The sequence below is a fragment of the Anthonomus grandis genome, chromosome 10 (assembly GCF_022605725.1).
Source record: "Anthonomus grandis grandis chromosome 10, icAntGran1.3, whole genome shotgun sequence".
Lineage (NCBI taxonomy): Eukaryota > Metazoa > Arthropoda > Insecta > Coleoptera > Curculionidae > Anthonomus > Anthonomus grandis.
Genome location: NC_065555.1, coordinates 11,881,124 through 11,907,117, shown reverse-complemented (window position 1 = coordinate 11,907,117; position 25,994 = coordinate 11,881,124). Strand labels below are relative to the sequence as shown.

The 25,994-nt window shown below is 32.0% G+C and overlaps 1 protein-coding gene across 1 annotated transcript in view; it reads right to left on the bottom strand.

Annotated features, from left to right (window-relative positions):
- Nucleotides 1-397: 397 nt before the first annotated feature.
- Nucleotides 398-25,994, bottom strand: part of LOC126741389 (TWiK family of potassium channels protein 7-like) — a 31,628-nt gene continuing 6,031 nt past the window's right edge. Inside the window, 7 exon segments of the mRNA XM_050447784.1 lie at nt 398-587; nt 5,855-6,075; nt 13,684-13,865; nt 23,348-23,516; nt 23,639-23,669; nt 23,671-23,742; nt 23,943-24,113. Of these exon segments, the coding sequence (XP_050303741.1) occupies nt 420-587; nt 5,855-6,075; nt 13,684-13,865; nt 23,348-23,516; nt 23,639-23,669; nt 23,671-23,742; nt 23,943-24,113 (1,014 nt within the window). The 3' untranslated portion in view covers nt 398-419.

Genomic DNA, 25,994 nt, shown 5'->3' with positions numbered 1-25,994 from the left:
TGTCCCACACTAAAAAAAATTAACGCGTTTGAAAAAAAATGTGAAAAAATTACAAACATATCTAAGAACCTTTTACTTTTGAAATATGAAATCAATAAGTAAATTATGCTTTTCAGGAAGAAAAAAAAATCCGTCTTGAAAGGGTTAAATTACCCTATCTTTGTAACACACTTATAGCAATAAAAGTTTAAAAACCATGGCTTCTAAAATCTATTTAATATTGATGCTTTATACAAAAAACATTCGTAAAATAATTTAGTAATAAAATACCTCCTTTAAATTTGTTAAAGCAGATAGTAATGTCATACAACCCTCGTCTCATGACAAAAAATATAGATGAAGTCTTATTAGGGAAACGACACCAATGCCCTCTAAGGATATAATAAAGCAGCGTAAACACGTAAAAGCATAACACTTTATTATACAGAGCTTTCGTAAATAACAATTTGCAAAACTGGGGACTCTTTATTGGCAGCTTTAGTGGTCATATCCTGGATAACGGCTTGCAGGGCTTCCTCCCATTCCCTTTCAGCTTTTTCTTTAGATTTTTTATCTCTGCGACTGCCTATTCGTTTTGGCATCGAAACCTGAAAAAAAAATTGTTTATAGCAATTACTATCCACAATGAGCTTTTAAAACTTTTCTAGCTCATCAAAGTCTAATGATTTAATAGATCTAATTGTTACCCTGTGTGCGTGAAGTAATATAATTTTACTTGAATAAATATTTAGAGTTCCCGCAATCTGAAAACGTAAACACCCGCCGCTATTATAACAGTTTTATTTTTGTTATTTACGACTCTATTATTACGAAAGCTCATTGGCTCGTGTCAAATTGAGGGTGAATTACGACTCTCGACTTTACAATTAACTTCAGAAAGTGTTTTGTTACTGGCCAATTGTAGCAATCCATAAATAAGATTTGGCATTTACCGAACGCTTAATTTATACTTAAATATGTTTTTGAGTTTGTAAATTGAGCAATGAAATGGAAGAAAATAAAATAAAAATAAATAAATGTTTATACAAAAGTTTTTTGGCAAGTCAAGTCATAAGTCAAGTATTTTGATTATGCTTAATTTATTCGCACATCATAACCATGCCTTTACAGAGAACTAAAAATAAGGACATAGAATGTATTAATTTTTTACTACTTATTTCCAGCCAGTGAATTAAAATCATAATAAAAATTCCATAATTTTAATTATTAAAGTCGTCTTTAAAACTAAAAAAAATGAACTAATCATTTCGTCATTATTAGAGGAAATTCTATTTATAGACGTCAAATAACATAATATGATGTCATGAAAGCAAGATCAAAATCCGAGGAAAATTATTAAAAATAATCCTGTGCTGTAACGATATTGACAACAGCGCCAGTACCAAGTATTCTCTCTCTTTTTCTTTCTTTCAAGCCTCTCCAACTAAGGAATTTATCCAACGATCCAGAATCATGTGGTGATTCATGAAATCCATTAGGTATTTACCCACTATATACACATATATATCCATCATATACATATATACGTATATACCCAGGATGTAACAGGTATTCTTCTTTATTCTAAAATGACACAATCGGGCACACCGCACGACACATATGAAAACGCAGGGAAGGATAGCGAAACTTCGGGCCAGTGTTCTGCCGAGTATATAAGGAGCCACGTCGTCACTGGGAGGTCAGTTTAAGTTCAATTCGGAATATTATGGCTTTTTGATATTTAAATTGTACAAAAATAGTTAGTAAATAAAGCTGGTGTAAATAAATATTTCTAGTAGTTATAAGTGAGCGTGTTTAGCAGTGTACATTTGTAAATAAATCAGACATTGGTGAAAAATAAAAAAATAGTGAACTAAAAAAATTGGACTAAAGTGTGTAAAAATGCCAAAGCTGGTCGATTTAAAAGTTGCTAAGCTAAAGAAAAGGATTGCAATAGGACAAGAAATGAAAAGTTGCGGAAGCAGTTTCGTAACACATGAGGAAGGCGGTGACCCGGACAATTTTGTCTTTCCTAGTACAAGCGATATCGGTCAAATAATGCAAGGTTTCGAAGATAAGTTGGTACAAAATTTCGTCAATTTGGAAGTAAATTTTCTAAAAAATTCTACTAAACTTGGAGGATAAACTGTTGAAAAATTCTGAAAAGATGGAAGAAGGTTGAAAAAAATGAATTGATTGAAAATTCTGCCACGCTATACTGAAAAAGCAAATTCTCTTATAGTGAAGGATAGGATCCAGATTTAAAACGGAATCACGTGGACGTCACCACTATCGATAAGCTGCCCTGTAGATCTTTAGAAGTCGTATCTAAATAAGAATTAAGTTTGTGGTAATACGAAATTTGTTGGGCTGGTGCACCTTAAACCGCTCCAATTTTATTGTACTACATCATGGAATATTTAGCAATGTCATTTTAAGGCGGCTGCAAAAGCAAACGGTTGGTCATCTTGGGAGAAGGCAACTGCCCTTACGTTGGCCTTGAGAGGAGATGCAGAGCCCATCCTGCAAAAAATATCCCCAGAAGAACAAGAAATTTACTATCTCCTACTGACATATTTGGAAATGCATTATAGTCAATCATGCTGGCAACTAAAAAATCGCTGCAGAAAGTCAAAAGAGTTCTTGCAAGAATTTGTTGCTAAAATTGCACGTTTGATTCAACTGGCATGTCTAGATGTTCCGAAAAGAATCGTAGAACGTTTAGCAATTTAAGCATTTTTAAATATATTCCGCGTTGGTGAAATGATGATTTACTACTTGTGCATCCACCTAAGTTAGTAGATGCACTAAGTCGGGCTCTTTTTCGAAGCTACTAAGGACATGAACAAGAGTCAGATTCGTGTCCGACAAGTATTTCCAGGAGAGGACAACTTTGAGGAATCGCTTAAGTTAGATTCATAATCACGTAAGATAAGTTAAAAAGGTAGTCGCCAGAACCGGAAGTTGGAGTGTCGGAAATGTGGCAAGGCAGGTCACATAAAAAATACTTCTGTATCTTCTGCACAGAAGGTAGAAGTTTCACTCTCTCTATGCTAGTGATGGAAGTGATGATCGTCAACCTGTGTGCAGCAAGCCGTATCAAGAATACGCTGTTGTAGAAACGCGAGGAGCTGCAAACATTGTTGTCTAAAAGATGCTAAGTTGTTTTAAGAATTACGTCGATGATTTGGCAAAATGGAAATCTTGCAAGAAACCAAGAGGGTATTTCCATATTCAGATAGTACTCACCTCGAAAAAGGAATGAAAAAAGCCAACTTGGGAAAAGTAAAAGTATTCAATATGAAGTCATCCATTATGTTCGTCCCTAATTTTGGAAGATGGACTCTTGCGGGAGAAAATAGTTGACCACGACGGCAAAGAGGAAAGAAAGCAAATCGTTGTTCCTAAATATCGGATTTCGGAGTTGCTAGAGGAAATTCATGCCATCTTGGACCCTGGGAAATGTAAAAGAAATATTTTACTGGGTCAATAGCGCGGCAGACATAAGGGACTGGTGCAGAAAACGCATTAACTAGTGCAGCATATGCATTAAACATAAGACTGCGATGCATCAGTACAACATGGAAAGTCCCTTTGAAAGCACTGCTATTCCCGTTGCTGGTCTGTTACCCAAATCAGAAGCAGGGAATAAGAATGTCGTAGTCATGATGGACAACTTCTTCAAATGGGTTAAGCCATATCCTCTACTAGACCTAATTCCGAATCTATAGTGACCCAAGCGGACCTATCGTACGACATCTCTGTAGACCCAGTTCTTCCGGAATCCTCCGAGTATTATATCCGGAACCATGTTTTCCGAGTATATAAGGAGCTTGCACCGTTGTTCCACTCGGAAAATTGGCGCGACTTTTAAATCGACATAAATAGAATTAGTTCACTATTTTTGTGCATCAAGTGTTTTAATTCGCACCTTGATGAACGGAAAACAACGATACAGTACAAAAACTTTAAGTACCCGAAAGAAATCACTTAATAACTCAGAAATAAGGAAGACACAAATAGCTCAGAAAAAATATCATCGCTATTTCATTCATCTATATGAAATATAAGAACTTAATTGACCATCCAAAATACGAAGGAATATCATTATAACTTCTTAAAAGAAATTGCATTGCTTAGTAACCTAGAACTAAGTAAAAAACAAGAATATGGCATTATTTTTACGCCATGGCTTCAATGAATTAAAAGAATTCTATTGAATGTCAGAAATAAAATGAATTTAAGTGCCTAAAAGAAATACCATAATAACTTCAGCTGTCTAGAAAAAATTAGTTTGGTTGGCTGAAATAAATACTCCAAAAATAATATGATATCATTGGAATTATTTAGAATAGTAGAGAAAATGGTTCAAAATGACTTTTACACTTATCTAATTACCTAAAAGGAAAGATTTCAACTATACATTGATTACCTTATATATTATTTAAATCAATGAAAAAAATTACTCTTGCTCTAACAACACCAGTATCTAATTAAAACATAAAGGACTTAGAAATGGAACATGGCATCTGCTAGGTATAAACTGTCTGGACTAAAAAGTTAAACAACTTACTTACATTAAGTAGTATTTTATTTCAGGACTTCGGAAGAAATTACTTTATTTGCTCGATGTTTTATGAAATAATTAGCATTATTTTAAATGCCTATAAAGCATTTAGTTGAATATATTTATTTAAAAAAAATATTTCAGATATCAGTAGACTCAACAATCTTATTCAACGTCGAGAAAGCGATTCAAATTAACTAGAAAAAAAAACAGTGAAAAGAACCCGGAAGAAATACTTCAATTGTCTAGAAAATATTTAAAAAAATCTATTATATATAATATTTACGTATTTTTGTTGAAAGTCTTTGCCTATAAAATCGAGTTAGGTCAGTCTCAATATGACTGTATCAATCCAATTCTTTTGATAAGATTCTCTCTTTAGAAGTTAGTTAAATTTTTTGAAATACATTCCAACTGCCCAGAAGAAATTAATTTAATTGCATAAAGAAAATTAAATGACCTACTAAAGGAAAACATGATGCTTATTGTCCACAACTTCAATTTTTTTTCGACTTTAATTTTCTGGAAAAGCAGTAACATGCATCGAGAACAAGAAACTTCAATTATGTAAAGTATACTATTTTTCCTTAACATTCTGGAATCCATATTTGCCGACAAAATATTCGATGATTTAATCAACTATGCTGGATATTATTGACACGACAATCAACTATGCTGGATGATATACTCCATCGTATGATCATACTTCAGCATCGTTTTCTGTAGCATCGAAACACGCGGACTGAGATAAACTACATGGACGACGAGTATTCTGGTCTGCGAACAGCGACTGTGTGTAAATAGAACGTATATTGAGTATAGGTTTTATTTTAATTAAAAAGCATAACATATGTTAAAGTAATTCGCATGACAAAACTATTTAAATAAAAACGCACTTAGTTGCAGTCAATATAAAATACTAAAATATGTAGTTTGTTCGAAGTGCAAAACGAACTAATGATAACTCTGGAATTCAATTGCATGCTAATATTAATCAAAAAATCAAGAACTTTTGCATCTGGGTTAGATCAATTAGTGCTAGTGATATAATTTTAGTTAGAGAATGTAGGTCATTTAACGTTAGCGGATTTCCCAGTATATTTATTAAGCAATAATTATATCAATGAATGTTTGTTTTAGTAAGTACAAGTATGCTAAACTATTATTGTTAGCCACTTTCCTGATAGCATTGTAATGCATCTACTAGAATTACCTATATCGACTTTGAAAGTGTTGTAATTTTATCGTAGAAAGTACAAATAAAGGTAAAAATCGAGAAACTTGTTAGGTTGTAGATTATATACTTACGACAGTCAAAACTTTCATTAAGTCTTGCTGAAAGGACAATACGTCTAACCCAGGTGCATTTTCAGCAAGCTTTCTTAAATTCTCTGCTAAAGGACCGCGTAGGGCTTGAAGTTGTCTCCAAGATTGAGCGTATTGTCTACGTACCAGCTCTATAATTGTAGAAGTCAAGGCTAAGCCCACCAGAATATAGAGTGTGCAAAAAAGCATGTATTTTGGTTGTTCTAGAAAAAGAATAAGACAAAACTTAATATACGGAAAAAAAGTGTTTTTTTTGTATCAATAATGAGTCATTTTACAGTAAATCAGTAGCATTTTAGAAATTAATTAATAGTTTTCTTAAAACTGATAACTTCATATCAAGGGACACTATGGAGAAGATTTATATGTTTATTGAAAATATTGCTCTGTTGATTTATTTTGTTTATAATATATGTAAAATATAAATATAAAAAAACAAAAATGGTATTCACTCATCATGACAAATATTTACGGTTATTTATCGTGTACACCATCTAAAACATCCAGATCAACAATCTGTTCTCACATTATACAAGTCGTGTAGAAAATTTCATTTTGTGAAGGGGACAACGGCTTATTGGATTATTCCATCTACTTTGTTATGGAAAGGGTCACAAGTCAGACACTATGAAATTCTTCAAACTTATTTGAGCAAAAAAATAAATATGTTATTTTAAGGGACAAAACAAAATACTACCGAAGTAATTGATAAAAAGGATATACTTTGAAAAGGATGTAGTATAAGGGATATGATCATATAGGCCATTATGGTTTAGGTGCAATAGTTAATATTAAATTATTATTTTGCTCAAAGTTTAACATACTTATAGTATTATTTTAACATACATACTTGTAATTTATGATTTTTTTAGTTAGTTTTTATGCGTGGGATTTATATATAAGGAACTCATGGTAGAATTATGAGTTGCTATAAATATATTAGCTTACACTCTATTTTGTCAATTGTTGCCAGCATCAGCTGAATCATTCACTTATTGTTCGCTTTTTAACGTCGATGACAGCATAGCCATCTATTATCATACTTATATGGATCGATTTGTAAACTCTGTAATCAAGTATGGTTCATCTACATATAATTGTAATTTTTTTTTAACCTGAGCAAGGTTTTCAATACAGTTTGCTGCAAAAAGCTTATTAAAAAAACATGATTCCCCTGATAATTAATTTTTTTGCATTTGGAGAATAAATAGTTTTTATTTTAATATTTAGTGAAAGATCTCGAAAGTAACTTTATAGGAAGTTTTTCCAATTCCGTCGTATCGTTTTTCAGGGATATCAGAAAATGCAGGATATTAGGCAAATATGACCTGACAGGTTGTGTAAATCTTTAAAATTTGAGGAGCTTTAAATGGAAAATATACTTAGTCAAAAATCTCACTTAATGCTTTATACATATTATTATGTTTCTTATGGCATATTATTATACAGACGAATATTAGTTGAATATTAAAATAAATCAGTCGGCCTCTCTTCCACGGGTGAAATAGTTAATAAATAACAAGATTAATAAATACCCACAGCAGACTCATTTTCCCTAGTATTATAATGATTGATATGGTCAAGACAAAATTTCAAATCTCCAGGAGGGAATGTTTTGGTTAATAGTAATAAAGGATGGTACAAAAAGAGAAAGTTACATAATATTTGATACACGGAATGTGCAAACACTCGCGCAGCCTGGAAAACTGCAAATCACAATTTGAGAGATGAAACGACCTAAACTGCGCATTATCGAGATGAGATAGCCTGGTACAGGAGCTAATAAACACCTTCCAGCATGGTATTGGCTTTATACTGCACATACAAATTGTAATGTGTGGTACCAACTTTCTGTTATATCATAAAAAAATAGCTCTTCTTCAAATTAATGAAAGGCTCATAAGTGTCAATCTCATTTAAATTTAAGCTCCTACTATAGACTAAGACGAGGGCGTAGACCAGTTCTATAAGCAAACATCAGATATCAAAATCCTGCCACAGCAAGATATAAATATCATTATGAGTGATTTCAATGCCAAGCTTGGAAGAGGAAAAACTGAAGAACACATTGAAGATTTTGGATTGAGCGAGAGAAATGAGCATGGTGATACTCGAATACGAGGGTCACAAAAAACCTATCTAGGAGCAGATGTATAATCTTATCATAACCTGTTGATAGGAAGAATCGAAATCAGGCTGCAGAAAATAAAAAAAAAACATATAGGAAGATACGATTTCAAAAGACTAAATCACGACTTAACACTTGGCAACACGACTTAGGTAGAAGTGGTTTTAAGGCTAACTCAATAATAAGATTAGGTTTTAAGCCGCTGCGTCCAACTCGGGACAAGTTGTTAATGGCTCCATCTTCAAGTGCTTGGTCACTTATTAATAAAACAATAACAGAATATTAAAAGAGTTGTCGGATTTTAAAAAAGATGCAAAGCTCTTAAAATTCCTAGAAAAAAAAAACAACGGTTACAATAACTTATAATAAAAAACTATGAGTTTCAATAGGTTTCCTGAAGTTTTCTTATAACAGTTAGATCTTACTTGGTCCGACGTTCTTCAACGGAGTTGACCGTTAGCACGGGACTCGGTCATACAAATGATATTTCGTTGCTGAAAGCTTACTATAGCTATGCTATCTCGGCTCCGTATAGTGTTGTTTGACTAAACGCTAACATTAGAATGTGGTCCTTAGGAGAGGTCAACACTTGGGCTTGAACTTTTAGAACAGGGAGGATTTAGGAGAAAAAAAATTTTCCAACAACTGTGATAATCAAGAAACCTTGGTTAAAAAACAAATTCCAAGTTCAACGCAATAAGCACGCACTAGAGACCGAAATTCTAAGGGTCATTACAATAAAAAATTAATCTAACAAAGCCTTCTCATCAGATTCTAACAATAATACTATAACTAAACAAAACTTACCCTTAAGTCAATAAAATTATAGCTAGCAAAGAACTAATTGGTTGCGTTGCCGTCAAGCGCGGCGTTTAAAATACCCTTAAGATTCTTATAGAATTCGCTGTTCCGCAACTACGCTAATGTGTAAATGAAGCCAAAATGTGCGTCAAAAATTAGCCCTTGTCTCTTAACCTCACAAATATCTTGAAGAATATAACAAACAAGATCCGACTTTCGCGTCATCCTTCACCCAGTCAACACATGGTTGTTCTCGTGCTTTCCTATCCTACGGATTCCTTTCTTTGACCCTTTCCTACCCCTTGCCGTTAGTACAACGTGCATTTCAGAATTAAATTTTGTGAAAGTTTCTATCCCACTTCCGCGTTATCCTTCATCCCATCAACACGTGGTTGTTCGTCCTTCCTATCCTTCAAATCTCTTTCCCAGACCCTTCCCAACCCCTTGCCGGTGGTAGCCGATCCTATTCACGTTACCGGTTAGCTACCTACCTATTAGCGTCGTGGGGGAGGCGATATCGTGCATTGAAAAGTTTTGATTGTGATTGATAATTTAATATAGTGAAAGTGTCGATTTGGGGAACAGAGTACATACCCGACGGTTTTCCCGAATCTCCAAATTGTGCTGGCAAATTGCCTCGTAGCAGAGCCATCAACTGAACAGAACAAGAACAAGATACCGCAATAAGAGATAAAATAATGAAAATATTCTTGAAATTACCTCTGGGAGATACCCTATGGTAAGGTAAACTGACAAGAAAACTCGTAGATTAGCATAATACACTTTTAGCAAATGGACACTGCAAGAAACAGGAAAAACAATGATCACGAACCAATGGAATACTTGGAGGAACCTCAGACACAATAATCACGATGATAGATGATAAATGTCACGCTTTTTATTAAGGAAAGTACAAAATTTTGTAACAGTGATTTTAAACTGTTACAACTTTTGACAGAGACTGGAGAGCAGGAAAACGATGGAGATGGAAAAGACTTCAAACTTCTTCAAGAAGGTATACATAAGGTCAAGAGAAAGTACTTAACAAACATATTAAGAAACCTTCGATGATGGCAGATATCATGGAACTGATAGAAAGAAGGAGGTTATTTAAAGATAAAACAAGAAATAACATGAACGTACAGAGAATGAAAAAATCAGAAAGAACAAAAAAAATAAGGGCGAAAATAAAAACAGCCAAAGAAAAAAAAATGAAAATATGTCTAGAAATCAAGGAATGTCAAGCCAAATCTGATAAGGAACTTTAATCTGCATAAGGAGCTTAAGAAATTAGCGGCAGCAGTTTAAAGAAGAACAGTTAATTCACTTACGAATAACCTGGGCCGAGTTATCGGTGTTAAACGGTGCCATCTAATATTGATAAAATAGATGGTCCTCTAATCTTAGAGATGGAGTTGCGGGCAGCCCTGAAAAATGCTTAAGATGAAAAGGGTTATATCCCGATGGAATTCCTGCTGAAATAGTAAAGTTGATCAAAGGGGAGGATCTAAAGTGGATTACAAAAGTATTCGGGGATTTCAAAATTTTTTATCAGGATTTCATCCAAATTTTCAATATTTCAGTTTCACCTGTTAAAAATTTTCCTGAAGATAATTTATAGTACAATATAGAAACGATGTGAGAAAATGCGGCACACGAAAATGATGGAAATTTTCATAACTCTCCACTAGAATCAGATGTCTTGTTAGAGAGAACAAAAGAGCAGGAATACATACTATCTTCTGAAATTTTTAATCTGTACTCAGAATACATCTTCAGAGGACCTCTACAAGGTATTGAAGCTGGGACACTATTAAATAAAAAACGATTGAATAACATAAGGTATGATCATGCTACCCTTATTTTCGCGGACAACTAATGCATATTGTTATATCGTACAGTTGACAATATGATGAGAAAATAAACACCAACAAAACAAAGGTCATGATAATCAACAAGAATGATAAAAACCAAAACACTCGCAGTATTATATTCGTAGACAGAACCCCTTTAGACAAAGTCAAGAAATATACATACTTGGGCACGAACATAAATGATAACTGCGACTACTCCAGGCACGGTATATGGAGAGGAGTAGGTAGAAGAACAATTTTATGGTTAAAAATTTAAGAACGTCAATTTAACAACAACTGTTCCTTGCTACTGTTAACAAAGTTCGAATAGTCAACATATTTGCCCATATCGAGAACGGATAGACACTCTAAGAAGGAAGATCTCCAGCACTCTTAAAGCAATAAACGTATTCTGCAGATCTAGCAATCAGTGATTACTGGCTGTTGATGAAACTCAAAAGAATAATGCCGCAGACTTGGTCTCAGTTGAAAAGTCAGCATGTTGACGTAGCCTGTTACTTAATTACAAGCAACTTAATATTCCAGGTCACTTACGAGATGTAAATCAGAAAAACTCTTTCTTCCGTTTTCTATACAGTTAATTAAAATGAAATAACAGATAAATACATCACTGAACCTTCACCAATCGCTAATAATTTTGCGCCGATTGGGGAAGGTATATTAGCTTTTAACTTCTTTAGGTCAAACGTTTTTAGATTAGATGTAATACGTATGATGGTTAACCATTTATATTTCCCCATATTATTAATGTAAATTGAGACCAAGCTACTTTCGTCAGTCTGGATCTTCTATAATAGAGCCATTTCTGAAAACAGCCAACCCTATGCCGAGGCAGGAGGCTTAGATTAGTTTTAAGGGTCATGGAGAAGTTGGTATATTAAAATATTCGACGATGAAATAATATATAACCTAAAATCCAGTCCAGTCTTGAAAAAAATGGTACTGCATCATTGCAAATCATGGCTTCTATTAAAATTACTCGAAAGGTGGATGATTTTGACACAATCTGTCATTTCAAGCTTATTTCTACCAAGTTGCACTGCTATTGACTTAATAAAGAGGCAGTAGATTTTTTGAGTTTTACCTTAGCAACAGAATGCAAATATTAAATAGGGCAAAGTCAGTAAGTACTCTTACCTGTAAAATCAGAAGTTCCACAAGACTCTCTCCCTTCTCCTTATAATAACCACTGCATGTTTTTATAATAAATAATATAAAATATCCAACGGCATATGCATATTCATTTACCTTATATGTATATATGTATATGAGTATAAATGGGATGAAATTAAACAATTCAATGCCAACATGGTGAAATTTTGCTGTAGTCGAAAATTTGCAGTCGTAATTTTGCATACATTGTGGCAAAATCTGTGAGAATAGTAATCAAAAACATATTAATATTTGTTGAGCCGGTTAACTCTATAATTAAACAAGCTTTTCCTAACCTAAAAATGCTATATAGTAATAGGATTATTCTGTAAAAAAAAATTAAAATGTATATTGTGTGAATCACTAATATTTTCACAATTTGATTACTGCTGTTTTGTATCTGACCCATTTCTAAATAGTGTTACTGTTAGTCGAAATACTCGCAATAACAATTTATATAACATTCCTTAGCACTTTTCGTCAGTTTGAAATTTTAAATAAGAAATATACTAAGGCATTGTCAACAACTACTTTATTATTGTATCAATTTTACGTTTTTGTGCCTCGTTTTATTTATTCTGGTGGATCAGCTTCATCAGCTCATTCTTACCATTTTATTTAACGAACATTAAAACATTAGAAACACGGAACCCAATATAACAACCCGGAATAGTTAGAAATTAAATTTGGTGCCTTGCAATTGCTCATTTTTTCTACAGTTCTATTTATTTTATTTTCAGGCTCAGAAACAGTCAAATAAAATTGACTTTACAATAAACTTTCACCATGTTAGCATTAAATTGTTAAATTTAATCTTATTTATACTCATATACAGGGTGTAAATAAATAGATGCGAAAAAAATCAGGGGCTGATTCTTGGGTAAATTTTAAGAAAAAAATCTTTAGATGAACGTATATCTTAAAAGGCGTAACTTTTGAGATACTGGGTGGTAAAGATTGAAGAAAAATATATGTTTTTCTATAATTCCTGTAAAACCCCTGTAGATATTTTAAAAATAACTTGGAATGCATTTTCTATGCATCAAAAGGCATTTTCTGAGGCTTACTATTTTTTTAAATTTGTACCAGTGACGTTCGTGTAAGGTTTAAACTAAATATTTTTGATGAATAATATGGTACGCCACTTTTTTTATTTTTATAATTCTCATTTATTTCAAAGCAAATTTGATCTCTGGACTTTCTTTTGTTCGAGGTTACGTATTCGATTAAAAAATAAAAACCATCTACCTAAATGTATTACGTGTTTATTATTAATGTTTCGATGTGATTTTAATTTTTGTTTTAAACCAAATGAAAGAAAAAAAAATTAAATAATTAAAAAAGTTCTGTTCTGAAAATGACCACCTTCTGCCATTATGCAAGAGTCTATACGTCGCCGCATTTGTCGACGAATCTGATAAAAAATTCCGGCAGAATTTTGAATTACGGCACATGAATTAATGATTCGAATTCTTAAGATCTCTCTCAATATCCGGTACCGGACACTGATACAAATTAAAAAAAATATTGAGCCTCAGAAAATGCCTTTTAATGCATAGAAAATGCGTACCAAAAATTACTAAAATATCTACAGGGGTTTCACAGGTATAGTAAAAAAACCTATATTTTTCTTTAATCTTTACCACCTGGTATCTCAAAAGTTACGCCTTTTAGAACATACGTTCATATGTTCTTTTTTTCTTAAAATTTACCCAAGAAACAGCCCCTGAATTTTTTCGCATCTATTTATTTACACTTTTTACTGTATAATAAGTTTTGCTAATAATAAGTTAATTTATACTGTATAATAAATAATTGTAAGATCACGATACTAAAATGATGTTCTGTATACTTACTTGGAACGAGATCACCAAATCCAATTGTAGTCATCGTAATAAAGCAAAAATAAAATCCGTCAAAGAAACTCCAGTCTTCCTCCCATAAAACAAAAATGGCAGCCCCTATTGCCAGGTAGCAAAATAAAAAACAGACTGCTGTTAGGGCATAGGAAGAAGTTCGCCTAGCTACCATAGCATTTCTAAAACAACAGTATTCAGTTTTTATTATGATTTCTAGCTCTTTATTAGCTGCAAAGTGACCAAAATATATACGTTTTTATATGTGTATGTTTCTTTTTTATTGAGCTGGCATGTTAACACGTTAACTGCCAGTCCCAATTAGAAAAAAAAATTACCGGGTCCTACGGGCCACGTAACTTTTTTATTAAAAACAGTGCCTGTGTGCATCAAAACGAACGCATGTGTAAAAATGTATGTAATTTTTGCTTTTTTTAGTTTAAAAAAGCTGTGTTCATATATGGTGCACATGGCACCTGATTGTACAGGTTTTATTTTTTGATGTCGTGTACCATGTGTACCTTATCTGGACACGTACAAGGTCAATGTTGATTCGTCTGGAGAGATGGCAGCAGTTGTACGGTTTTCACTAGAAGCGCAAATACCACGTGCATTTTATGGTTGTTGCCTTCTTCAGTTAAATCTTATCAAATTTTACGTCTAAAATGCATATTTTCTCTTCCTAGTAATAATTATCTTCTTATACACTACCCTCCATTTTTTTAGATACTTCCGAGCCTTCAACATCTGCTCAGTTAGATATAGACATATAGATTCTTCAGGCAATGATGAAAGACCGGAGTGGAGACAAGCTTCAGGAAATTTTTCGACATTTACTCTACCAATGAATATTGGAATTTCACTAGCCTTGCAGACCCAAATGCGCGGTAAGGATGAACTTTATTTTTTTGAATTACTTGTATCCGACGATGTTATTAATAAGAGCGTTGTCGAAACAAATAGATACGCGGAACAGCAAATTATTCTTGCCATAACGAATGAAAATATTGGCCAATATTCTCGCCTAAATGCATGGGTGGATACTAGTTATAACATTTATTGCTATTTTAATTTGGATGGGATTGGATAAAAAACCATCACTAAAAGATCATTGCGCAAACATCCATTATATAAAAACGAAATATCAAAATATTTGCCGCGGAATTGATTTGAGCTGCTTTTACGTATGTTTCATTTGGCAAATAATGAAGATTGTGCTCCCAATGACCGGCTTCATAAAATCCAATGCCTTGTTGATATGCTGAACAAGAATGCTTCTTTCTGCATTATTCCAGAAGAGTCTCTTTGCATCGATGAAACGATGATACCTTTCCGAGGTAAATTATTCTTTTCGACAGTATATAAAAGGAAAACGACATAAGTTCGGCATTAAAGTTTATAAAGTTTGTCTAGTTGGAGGATTTACTTACAGCCTGAAAGTATATTGTGATAAAGAGAAAATACATGGACAATCGGTTGCGGAATCTATTATTATGGAAATGTTGCAACCATTGCTTGATAGTGGCCGGACCCTTTTTGCAGACAATTGGTACACGTCTATTCCTCTTGCGAAAAACTTGCAAAATAGATCAACTTATCTAGTTGGAACGATTCGTAAAAACAGAAGAAACCTACCAAAGTCTGTAGTTAATGCAAAAAATTAAAAAAGGGGAAATTGTTGCAAAACAGAATAAAAATAAAGTTGTTGTTATGAAGTGGCATGGCAAGAGGGACGTGCTCTTCTTATCCGCAAAACAGACAGATGAACTAAAGGAAGTACACCATAGAGAGGGTCCTAGGCTCAAACTTTCTGCAATAATCGACTATAATAAGGCCAAATCATTTGTTGATATGTCAGACCAAATGTCAGCTTATTCAAATTCTCTTAGAAAGTCAATTAAATGGTACAGAAAATTGGCCTTTGAATTTATCACAGGTACCTCGGTCGTAAATGCCTTAAACTTGTACAATAAAATTAACGAGAAAAAAATTTCAATAACAACTTTCAAAGAAAATCTTGCCATGCAACTTTTGGAAACGGCAGTACCGCCAATCCCAATGAATCCCTTAAAAGAGCACAAAGTTTCCGAAAAGACAGATAACGAGAAAAAGCTAAAAAGAGGCAGGTATTGCTACGAAAAAAACTCACAAGAACAGGGGCGTAATTATGCTGTAAAAAATACCAAAAGAGTTTCCTACGTGTCTATATTGTGACGAAAATATGTTTATTGGTATGGACTGTTTTTTCCAAAAACATGTTTTTAAAAATATAAAATAATCTTTTAGTTTTGAAGTATTTTGTTTTTAAAATTACCTAGTTTGTTTATTTTATAATTATAAATAACAATTTTACGTGTTAAATTACTGCCCATTAAAAAAATAAACGTATCATTTAAAAACGTCAATATTTCGTGACACATTATTTCGAAAAACAAAAATATTCCCGAGCCATTCTCAAACAAACTATTTCCTACGGCAGACCAATTCATACATACATTTCAATTGACGCTTAATGTGGCCGCCCCATGTACACATGGCTTGGAAGGTAAGAAGTTCTGTATCCACTGGTGGTACACATGGTGCTGAATAAAAATTGACTGTGTCCATATATGGTACACATGGCAGTTAACGTGTTAAGGAAGCAAATCTAAATAAATTAAGTTTTTCGATATGATTTAACTGACATAGAAAAATAGATGAGCCATAAACGAAAAATAAGACCACTCAGGACATTGGTGAAAATAGCCAATAAAAGGAATATTTAGGAATTCTAAATAGTAGATGAATTTATGAAGCTACCGAATTTTGATTTCGTGTGTCTAACTAGTCTTAATTTCGATTTTTCTCTTTAATAAAATTACTGTTCTGTATTGTTTTTTTTTTAATATTAACGTTTTAAATGTAGCTGTTTGAGATCTGATGAAAAATTTTGTAAGTTTGTTTCTACATTTTCAAAATTCCCAGTTTCCTGTGATATTATAAAACCATACATTAGTTCAAAAATATACTGTGTCATTGTCATATTTCAAAAATATTCATCCACAAGTGAAAATAAAGGTAACTTTATCTAATCACGTATCATCAATAGTATGTTTACTGCTAAATTTCCACACCGGTTAAACACGTAAGCATAATAATTTATGTAAAAACTTTTAATATCCCTAGTTATTACCACTTGAACAAAATTTCACGCCATTCATCACCTTAAAAATAAATACCACATTACAAATATCTTTCTATTTTGTGATAAATTTCCTTGCTAATGGCAAACCAATAATTTATTCATGTTCAGTTTTAAATAATTTATCTTTCGTTAAATTAATATTTAGAAATGTTAAAGGCATTTGGAAAAAATTACCAAACGTTACCTGCAATAAAAAATATGTTTTTACAGGGCATGGCAAACATAGATATATATATGTTAAGATCTAAGATTTTAATTTAGAGTTTTCAGTCAAGACTTTTTGCAATATACTTGTAAACAAAGATTTTCCAAAAAAACTAGATTGTAAACAGTTTTAATGGGAAGTGTATAATAATTGGCCAATGAGTCTTTTTAGCAATTTCATTAGATATAAGATGTAAAGAGTAGTATATGTTTCAGTGTCCTTGGCGAACTGAAAAAGTGAGTGGAGCACTTTGTTTTTATCAGAATATATTTTCCCAATTAACCAGTTCATATTGCAATAAACTTTGGGCAACTTACTAAAGTAATCCATAGTAACAAGAAAAGCTAGTAAAAAAGGTCTTGATATGCCAATGATATTTTGTTAAATAGTACACATTTGCATCGTTTTTTGTTTGGTTGAGCCTTATGGATTTTTTGCTAAAATATATTGCTTACACTATCATCACCAGCTTTCACCATCTTCAATTATATTCAGCCAATAAAACATTCTTTGACTTATGTTAACTTCTACTAATGTTTTTACATCTCATTGTCGATTTGACCATCGATACAACGCAATGATTGAAAATATCTATGAAACAGCAACTGCATGTGTAAGACTCCACGAAGATACAAACAAATTTAATATAAAACGCGGTGTCCGGCAGAGTGACTCAATATCGCCAAAGTTATTTACGACTTTGCTGGAATACGTGTGTTAATAAATAAATTGCGACAACATAGACGTAAACATAAATGGAGAAGATCTGAGTCATTTTTAATATCGGACAACATCGACAAAGCCACGCAAATGTTGGAAAGACTTCAACTAACCGTAAAGATGGCTGGATTGAAGATCAATATTTTAAAAAGCCAATTTGTAACCAATCTTGTGACGAGTGGAAAAATTCCGATGATGGGTAGTGAAATTGAATAGGTGACTTCATATTAATATCTCGGTCATAAACTTACTTCAACTAAGAAGATAGTGGACAAAATACGAGTAACGCAGCGTGGTATAGACAGGTCTATATTGGGCATTTAATCTAGAACTAAATGCAGTTGGCGCAGCACCGCTATGAGTGGGACAAATTACGAGTGGCTTATGTCAATTATGCGTATTGAAGTTATTCATATAGTGGTACAGAGCAGATGTTTTAGGGAAAATGAAACAATAATCTTCTGCTGTAAGCATTCAATTATAATTTTGTGATATGTTTTATATTATATTTATTTGCTTTAAAATAAACGAAAATCATCTAAAACAGAATCGGTTTTACGACAGCACTAGGTAAGGAAGAGTTGGATAATCGTACGCACCTCAACATTTCAAATTTTGCGGGTTACCTAAAGTGTTCGATTTACAGATTCTGCTGGCCTCTATGCGACAGCAAAATTATTGTTAACTATATTAACAATGTATGCTTGTATGGTGAAAAGCGGAATTCTATGTCGGCCATCTTGTTTGGCAAAATTGACAGGAGCTGACAGAAATGACGTTATTGACATTGACTGGATTGGTTAGGATTGTTTTAAGGATGCTATTTTAAATCAATAACTTTTTTTCCTAAAAAGTTCTTTTTCGATATTGGGAGTAATGTTTTATTTGATGATTTGCAGCAATTCTAAGTGTCCGTTATAAGAAAATGTGATTTTATTTATTACTGTAATTTCTTTGTATTTGTGACAATCTTTAGTCGGTAATAAAATCAAATTCAGTTGGTTTCAATCAAGATGTTTCACCTTTCAAATATTTAATTTTTAACTTGATTTTTATAAATACATAATACAAAATGTCTGGCCTCTCATTTTCCACAACTCAAAAATTGATTAAAATTTTCCTGTGAATATCCTTCATTTAAGAGTAGGTATATTTTAAGTGGTTCCGATAAACATAGTAATAAAAGGTTTTTTAATTTCCTTCGGTACCCATTATACAAGAAAAAACATGGAGAGATATATGCAATATAAATTTTATGAAGACTTTGAGCTATAAAATGTGTTCTGATCAGTTCTCTTCAACAAATTTTAATAACGCTGATACTGCTGGGTTTACACTACAATACATATTTATTAAAAAATTGGTTTTGTCATTATTTTTCATATGAATTTTCGTTTTATTTTATGCTCATATTATACCACTTCCTGTGTTCACTAAGACGAGACATAGGTATAGAAACTAAAAGAGCTGAGCACCCAGAATTGATCAGAGTGAATGTTGTTGTTATAACTTGTTTTTTTTTTTAAGTTAATATAGAATATAGAAAATAATAAAAATATTATTTTCTATAGGCTTTTTTGTGTTTCAATTAAGTTTTTTTTTCAATATTATATGTAGTTTCAATGTTGTTAGTATTATGGGACACCAACAAATATATACTATGTATGTCATATACCCTATACTATAGTTTCTTTTCATTTTCAAAGAATTTATTTGGTATTGCAGTTAGATACATTGTTTTTTTAGATAATACTCTGTTATAGAAGTTTTAATTAGTATTTGGAATATGTTTAATTTCTTTTTGAGAAACAGAATGAAATATATATGAAACAAAGATAATTCATTTAGCAGTAAAATTTAGATTTTTTTTACAAAGAAGATTATTCAAAATTTTTATAAAATATGAATTATCTTTAAATGTATGACAACAAAATAACACAAAAATCTTCACAATATTTTCTAACCTGTGAATTGCCATAGTTCAGTATTAACAATATATTTTTAAACATTTTTAGATGAATTCTAATTTATATAATATCTGTTATAATGAATTATTGTATATTATGTAGATAATTTTAAGTAATAATTTTTCTGGAAAATTAATTAATAAATCTATTAAAGAAAAACATTGTTTTATTTTCATTGTGAAATTGGTGATATGTATACACTATTGTTAACTGATTATTAGAGTACATTATCTCATTTAGATATGTAAAATAAAGCTGAAGAATTTGATTTTATCCTGATTAATATCCGATGCAAACACCTAATCTCTTGCTTTAGATGTTGCGATTAAATAATAAAATTATTAGATTTCTTATTAAATGAAATTTAAATTTTCCCGCCTTAATTTGGCCACGCCTTGCAACCATTTTGATTGGTCCAATCGATTACATTAAACTCTCATAGTTACAATGGTTTCCGCTGCCAAGCGAGAGGACGCTAGCAGATTTGTCAGGAGAATTCATCAGATCAGTTTGTATGCAACCACCACTTCTATATATATTTATGTTTTGTGGTTCTCATACAATCGCCGTGCCGATTTACGGAATGCTAAAAAGCTTCTACTTCTCGACATTCAGATGGCGCTAAGAATGCAAAAAAACAAATTTGTAAAAAAAAGCACTCCTCAGGCATTAAAAATAATTTTGAAACTCCTCCATGATCCAATATTTACAGATAATAAAGTAGCTAATGTTACACCACTCTTTTGATTAGCTTTAGTAACAGATTTTTTACCCATCTTTTTAAAAAGTGACGTGCTTGAGAAAGCAACACCTAGGTAACAGAACTTCGTGGCCACATCAAGCGGTCAATATATATGTCAAATAGATTTCTAAGAGTAAAGGCACTCGTTGCATCTCGATTTAGCTGTCAGATAGAAGAACCAAGTCGTCTGCAGAAAGCTGAAGAGTAACATTATGATCGTTCAATATTTCTACCCCGAAAGCCATTACTGGTAAAAAATTATCAATATCAGAACTTACCATACTTGATGTGTTTCCATTCTCTGACTTTACTTTAACTGAGGTGGACTCATAAAAACATAGTTCTTAGATTCTGCAAAAAATCTGAGCTAACCCTCAATTCAAAAAGCCTTTTCCAAGTCTTCAGGAATGGAATCGAAGGCGCACTTAAGATCTATAAAAGCAACTATTACCTTTCTTTTTTTAAGTCCTTATCGGACCTGTATACAAGAAGTCAAAGATCCTGACAGTCACTTTTTTAAACAGCTTAAAACCCGCTCTTCAAGAATTTTATTGAACATAGCACAAACCAGTTATTTGGAAGTGACTTTAAAAATGCATAAGAAATCATACCAAGTCCTGGGGTTTTGTTTAATTTACATTTTGTTAGCGTTGAAGTCAACTCCCCTACAGAACTGGAAAATCAAGAGTAGGATTGAAGGTGCCATAAAATAATGTAAAGTCGGCATTCTTTAAGGTAAATGTTAAACTTTTTTTTTGCATTCTTTAAGGCAAGTGTTAAACAATTAGTGTTTTCTTAATACCATACACTCCTGATCAAACCCTGGATTACTTTTTTTAAGTAGATTATGCGGATATTGAGTTTTGCGTGACGGAAACCTCATAAATCGCGTTTTTAAAATTATCAAAGATGTGGTTAATTTTAGAAGCAAGCATTACCTCATCAAAAAAAAAGATCTGTGTCAGCAATTTTCGTCTTATCCCATTTCAGAAAAGCGCTGAAATTATCAATATTAGGTATCCGTGACAATGCTTAGTTCTAGTATACTTGGGAAATGGTGAGACAGGGAAGTTATGGAAATAATGGAAAAAACCTTGATAGTGTTTAAGGTAAGTAAATTTACTAAACAAAAATTTATCATACTATTTTCATTATGATAGGAAAAAGTAAACTCAGCAGGAGGGTCAGTACAGGAGAGCCCGTTTAATAAAAGCATAAGAATTAATAGATTTCAAGAAAACTTTGCCATTACTATTCACTCTTTGGTCCTTGCTCAACCGACAGGTGCCAACTCACCCACTCTTAAATTAAAATCTCCCATAACGAAAAAGGGGCAATTATTTTGAGTTTGCAGATATCATCTAATGTTGTCTAAAATATTTCCCTGATAGTTTCGTAGTCTAGGGATGGCTTAAAATAATTAGTACATAAAATAAACGTACTGGAATTATAAGACAGTTTAGTAAGTATGCACCAGGCAGTCTTATTCAAAATAGTAATCTTTTATATGTACCTTAAAAAATTATAGGAAGTTCACCACTTTCTCGACTAGTTGATCATTCCTAGATAGCACTATAGTCGGATTACCGAACAGATTGAGTAAATGATGTGCGCGAAATATAGGCCCGCCCATCGATGCAACCTTGGCAGATTTAGACGAGGAGAATTATGCCTACTTATTTTAAATTATTTTACCGTACAGCTTTGCTTTGTAAGCAGCTTTTTTAAATATAATACGGTCACCTGTAAAATGGGTCCAAACCGATTTTGAGGTTGTGCCAGGTAATGATATAATAATCCCCTTTAAGTATTTTGTTATGCAAAGTTATGTTAATATGTTGGGGTTTACCGAAAAGGGATAGGTAATCCTTTTAAGTAATCGTGTCAGGTCAAACATTTAGGGTGTAATTGGCCAGGTTTATCAGAACCGAGCGCTGGAAGTTTTGCATATAATAGTAAGGACCAATAAAAACTGTCATACCTGAGCAACAATCGAGCGCTCAGGGAGCGCTTTTTTCTGATGAACCCGGCCATTATAAAATATAATTTTATGACCATAATCTGGTTTTAAGAATTACTTAAGTAGCTTTTATCTTTTTTTAAATATGTGTTTTAAAATGAAAGAAGGAATAATAAGTTAGGGGCTGCGCTGGTAGGCCTGTGAGATTTAAATTTATAGATTGTATATAACTATATATTTGTTCCTTATTTAAAAAAGGAACAAAGTACTACATTTATTTTAATAAATTTTTTACACATATGTTTATAATTATGTAAAAATTAAAATAATTTTTTACCTAGGTAAGACTATTTAAAAAAACAACATTTTTGCTTTTCTTTTTGATGAATGGAAAATCCAATATATTCATTTAATATGTTAATTTGATATTTCATTGATTATTAAATAATCCAATATGTTAATATGTTAATTTGTTAACAAACGAATTAACAAATTAACAAAAAAATAAACACAATCTCAACTTTTCAATATGCGAAGATTCAAATATTCGAATAGCAGAAAATTCAACCAAAACGATCATAGATAAAGCCGCTCGACTAATAAAATTAAATAAAACCTCAAGTCATGAACTATCGAGGCTCTAGGCCACACCTCCGCGCAGAACGAACACGTGACCACTCCATCTGTTGGTAACCCCAGTATAGAGGAAATAACTGAGGAGGTTTTTTAAAACCGCAGGGATCTGAAACTCTTTAGTGCACCCAATTTCACCGAGATAGATTAAGTCTATAAACTATTTAAAGATTTTCTTCATAATTTTATTCAGTCCTTATCATAAATAAATCATAAAATGTTTGAAAACTCATCAATTAATGTTAAATTTTACCTTAAACTTTTTGGTAAGGGTGGAATTTTTTTAATCACAGCAGACAAAGTGGACGCAAATAATCTGCCCCAATCAGCAATTACGGTCAATGTCAGTGGTATTCCAACTAAGGCAAACACTATACAAAACGATTTTCCCTCAGTAGTCATCGGTACGATATTTCCATACCCTAAAAATAATATTGGAATATTGGCTATTAAAATTAAGTGTTTTAAAACTTTTCTTAGTAGTAAACTATAAATAGCCTCTGTGACGTTAAGGTAATAAGGTTTATTTAAAAATAACACTTACCTATGGTTGTTAAAACGGTTGAACAGAAAAAATACTGATTTTAGAGTGGTCCATTTAGCCATTTCGGCATTTGGATTAAGGAATATTCCATTTTTAAAGGATGCCTAAAATAAAAATCATGGGCCTTAGCTATATAATTTTTCCACAAATTTGTTTTACAAAATATATATTTTTTTATTATTGATATTACTTCTATTTATTTAAAAAAGTGATCAGTCTAATGAAAATTGCAAAAAGAAAAGAAATAGGTCTTGCTCTCTATTTTTAACAATTAAAGTATAACATAATTAATATAAACTTTTACCTCTAAAGCTTTATCGTAAACATCCAACTCATGCTCTATAAGGTAATCCAGATTTGTCACATCGGTGTTATTAACTATAGTTTCGATTAAGTTTTGCCTTTTTTTTATTAATAAATCTTTATAAAAATTTATTTTTAAGATTTCGGCCGAATATTCCAATTTTCTGAATACCTACAAGCAAACATTAAAAATAAAATTAGTTCTTTTTGGATGTTCTGTGATGTGTTTTATTAAAAATATTTTAAAGTTTTGTATTATGTTAAATGGGCTCGATTTTTATTATTTAAGTATGATTTATATAAGGTATTCAAATAAACTTGAGCATTTTGGTCCGTTTGCTTCCTTACAATCGGTCGGAAGCGTTTTGCTGGGGTTAAAACCTGCTTCGCCATTATAAAGAACATCTGACACACGTTTTCAATTATGTACAAACTTCTTCATAAATAAAATTATTTCACTAATTAACCGAATCTCAATTATGACTATAATTTTGAATTATATTAATTATAATAATGAATAAGACGTATTTATTCATTTTACGATCCAAAAAATCTAAAGTAAATATTTCATAATTATGGACCTTCAGCAGCTTCTGTGGTCGTTATAGCAAAGATCATGAAATATTACGTTACTGCTGATGAATCTGCAATTCTAGAGGATGAACTGATATCGAAGATATTGAAATTATGTATCAGATTAATGTTGAAAATATTGAAAATATTTTTTATGTTTAAGAAACTCATGGAATGGTTTCTGATCCAGTTTAATTTAAATTAGTTAAAAAAGCTAATGGTTAAACAATGTCAGAAAGCTACTATAATAGTCGATATAAATGATATTATCCTCTTCTTTTTTTGGTTTATACGTGCGTTTTGTTTAAATGTTTAAAGTATACTAAACAACATAGTTATGCTGATGATACTTAGTTGATGTTATCTTTTGATTCGTCGAATCCGGGCAATGCTGGTGACTGTTTAAATGAAGACTTGTCAAGTCTATATAACTTATCTGTAAAACATAGCTTACAGTTAAACCCTAAGAAATTTGTTACGATGTTATTTACCAAACAAAATTTAAAGCAGCACCTATTGCAAAATTTAAAGATACAAATTAATAACGAGCCTATCGTATTTCAAGATATTTGCAAAAATCTCGGTTTGTACATTAATGTAGGATTAAGATTCTCATATCATGTGACATCAAAATTGCAGAAAGCCTATTCAATGTTGAAAACTTTATAGCCGCAGCGCAGCGCCTTAACTCTAGCGAATGCTGTGCAACTATCTCATTCTTCTCATTTTAACTTTTGTGATACTGTGTATGGCCTTTGTTTAGACAACAGAGATAAAAAGCGTATACAAAAGTTGCAAAATGAATGTATAAGGTTTATTTTTGGTATTCGCAGGCCATATGGAGTTTCGCACAAGTTGAAAGATCTTGAGTGGCTTAATATGTCATCGAGGAGAGAGTTACATTATGTGGTATTTTGCTACAACGACAAACGGCTTCCGAAAATGCATGAAATCTAAGCTCCAGAATGTTATTTAAAAACAGAGCAATGAATTTAAAAATATGAATTTTGGATTTGGTATAGGTTTTTATTTTTGTATATTCTCTTTTTTATTTTATTTATGTGAAAATGTTTTAAATGTGTTTCCTCGATTTTTGTGTACTATTTATTTATTTTTCTTTGGGTACTTACTATTAGATACTTTTTTTGGATAAATTATTCAACTTTATACGCTACAACAGCCCTCAACTGCGTTGAGAAGCTGAAATTATACCTTTTAATCCGCATTTTGTATGGAATTTCTTGTTACAATGATGTTTTTTTACAGCTTTGTAAACATATGTATATGTGGATTAATAAACGTTCTCTATAAATCTCGGAAAATAATATTTTAAGCAATAAAGGACTTAAAAATAAATTTAAAACATAGTTTCTTTGCATGCGCAATAATCAGATTGGTAAGTCCAGGGACATACACCACTTCGTGAGGAAGGTGGAGGTTGATCTGCATGAACGTACTGTCTCTACTTCTGTAGTATCTA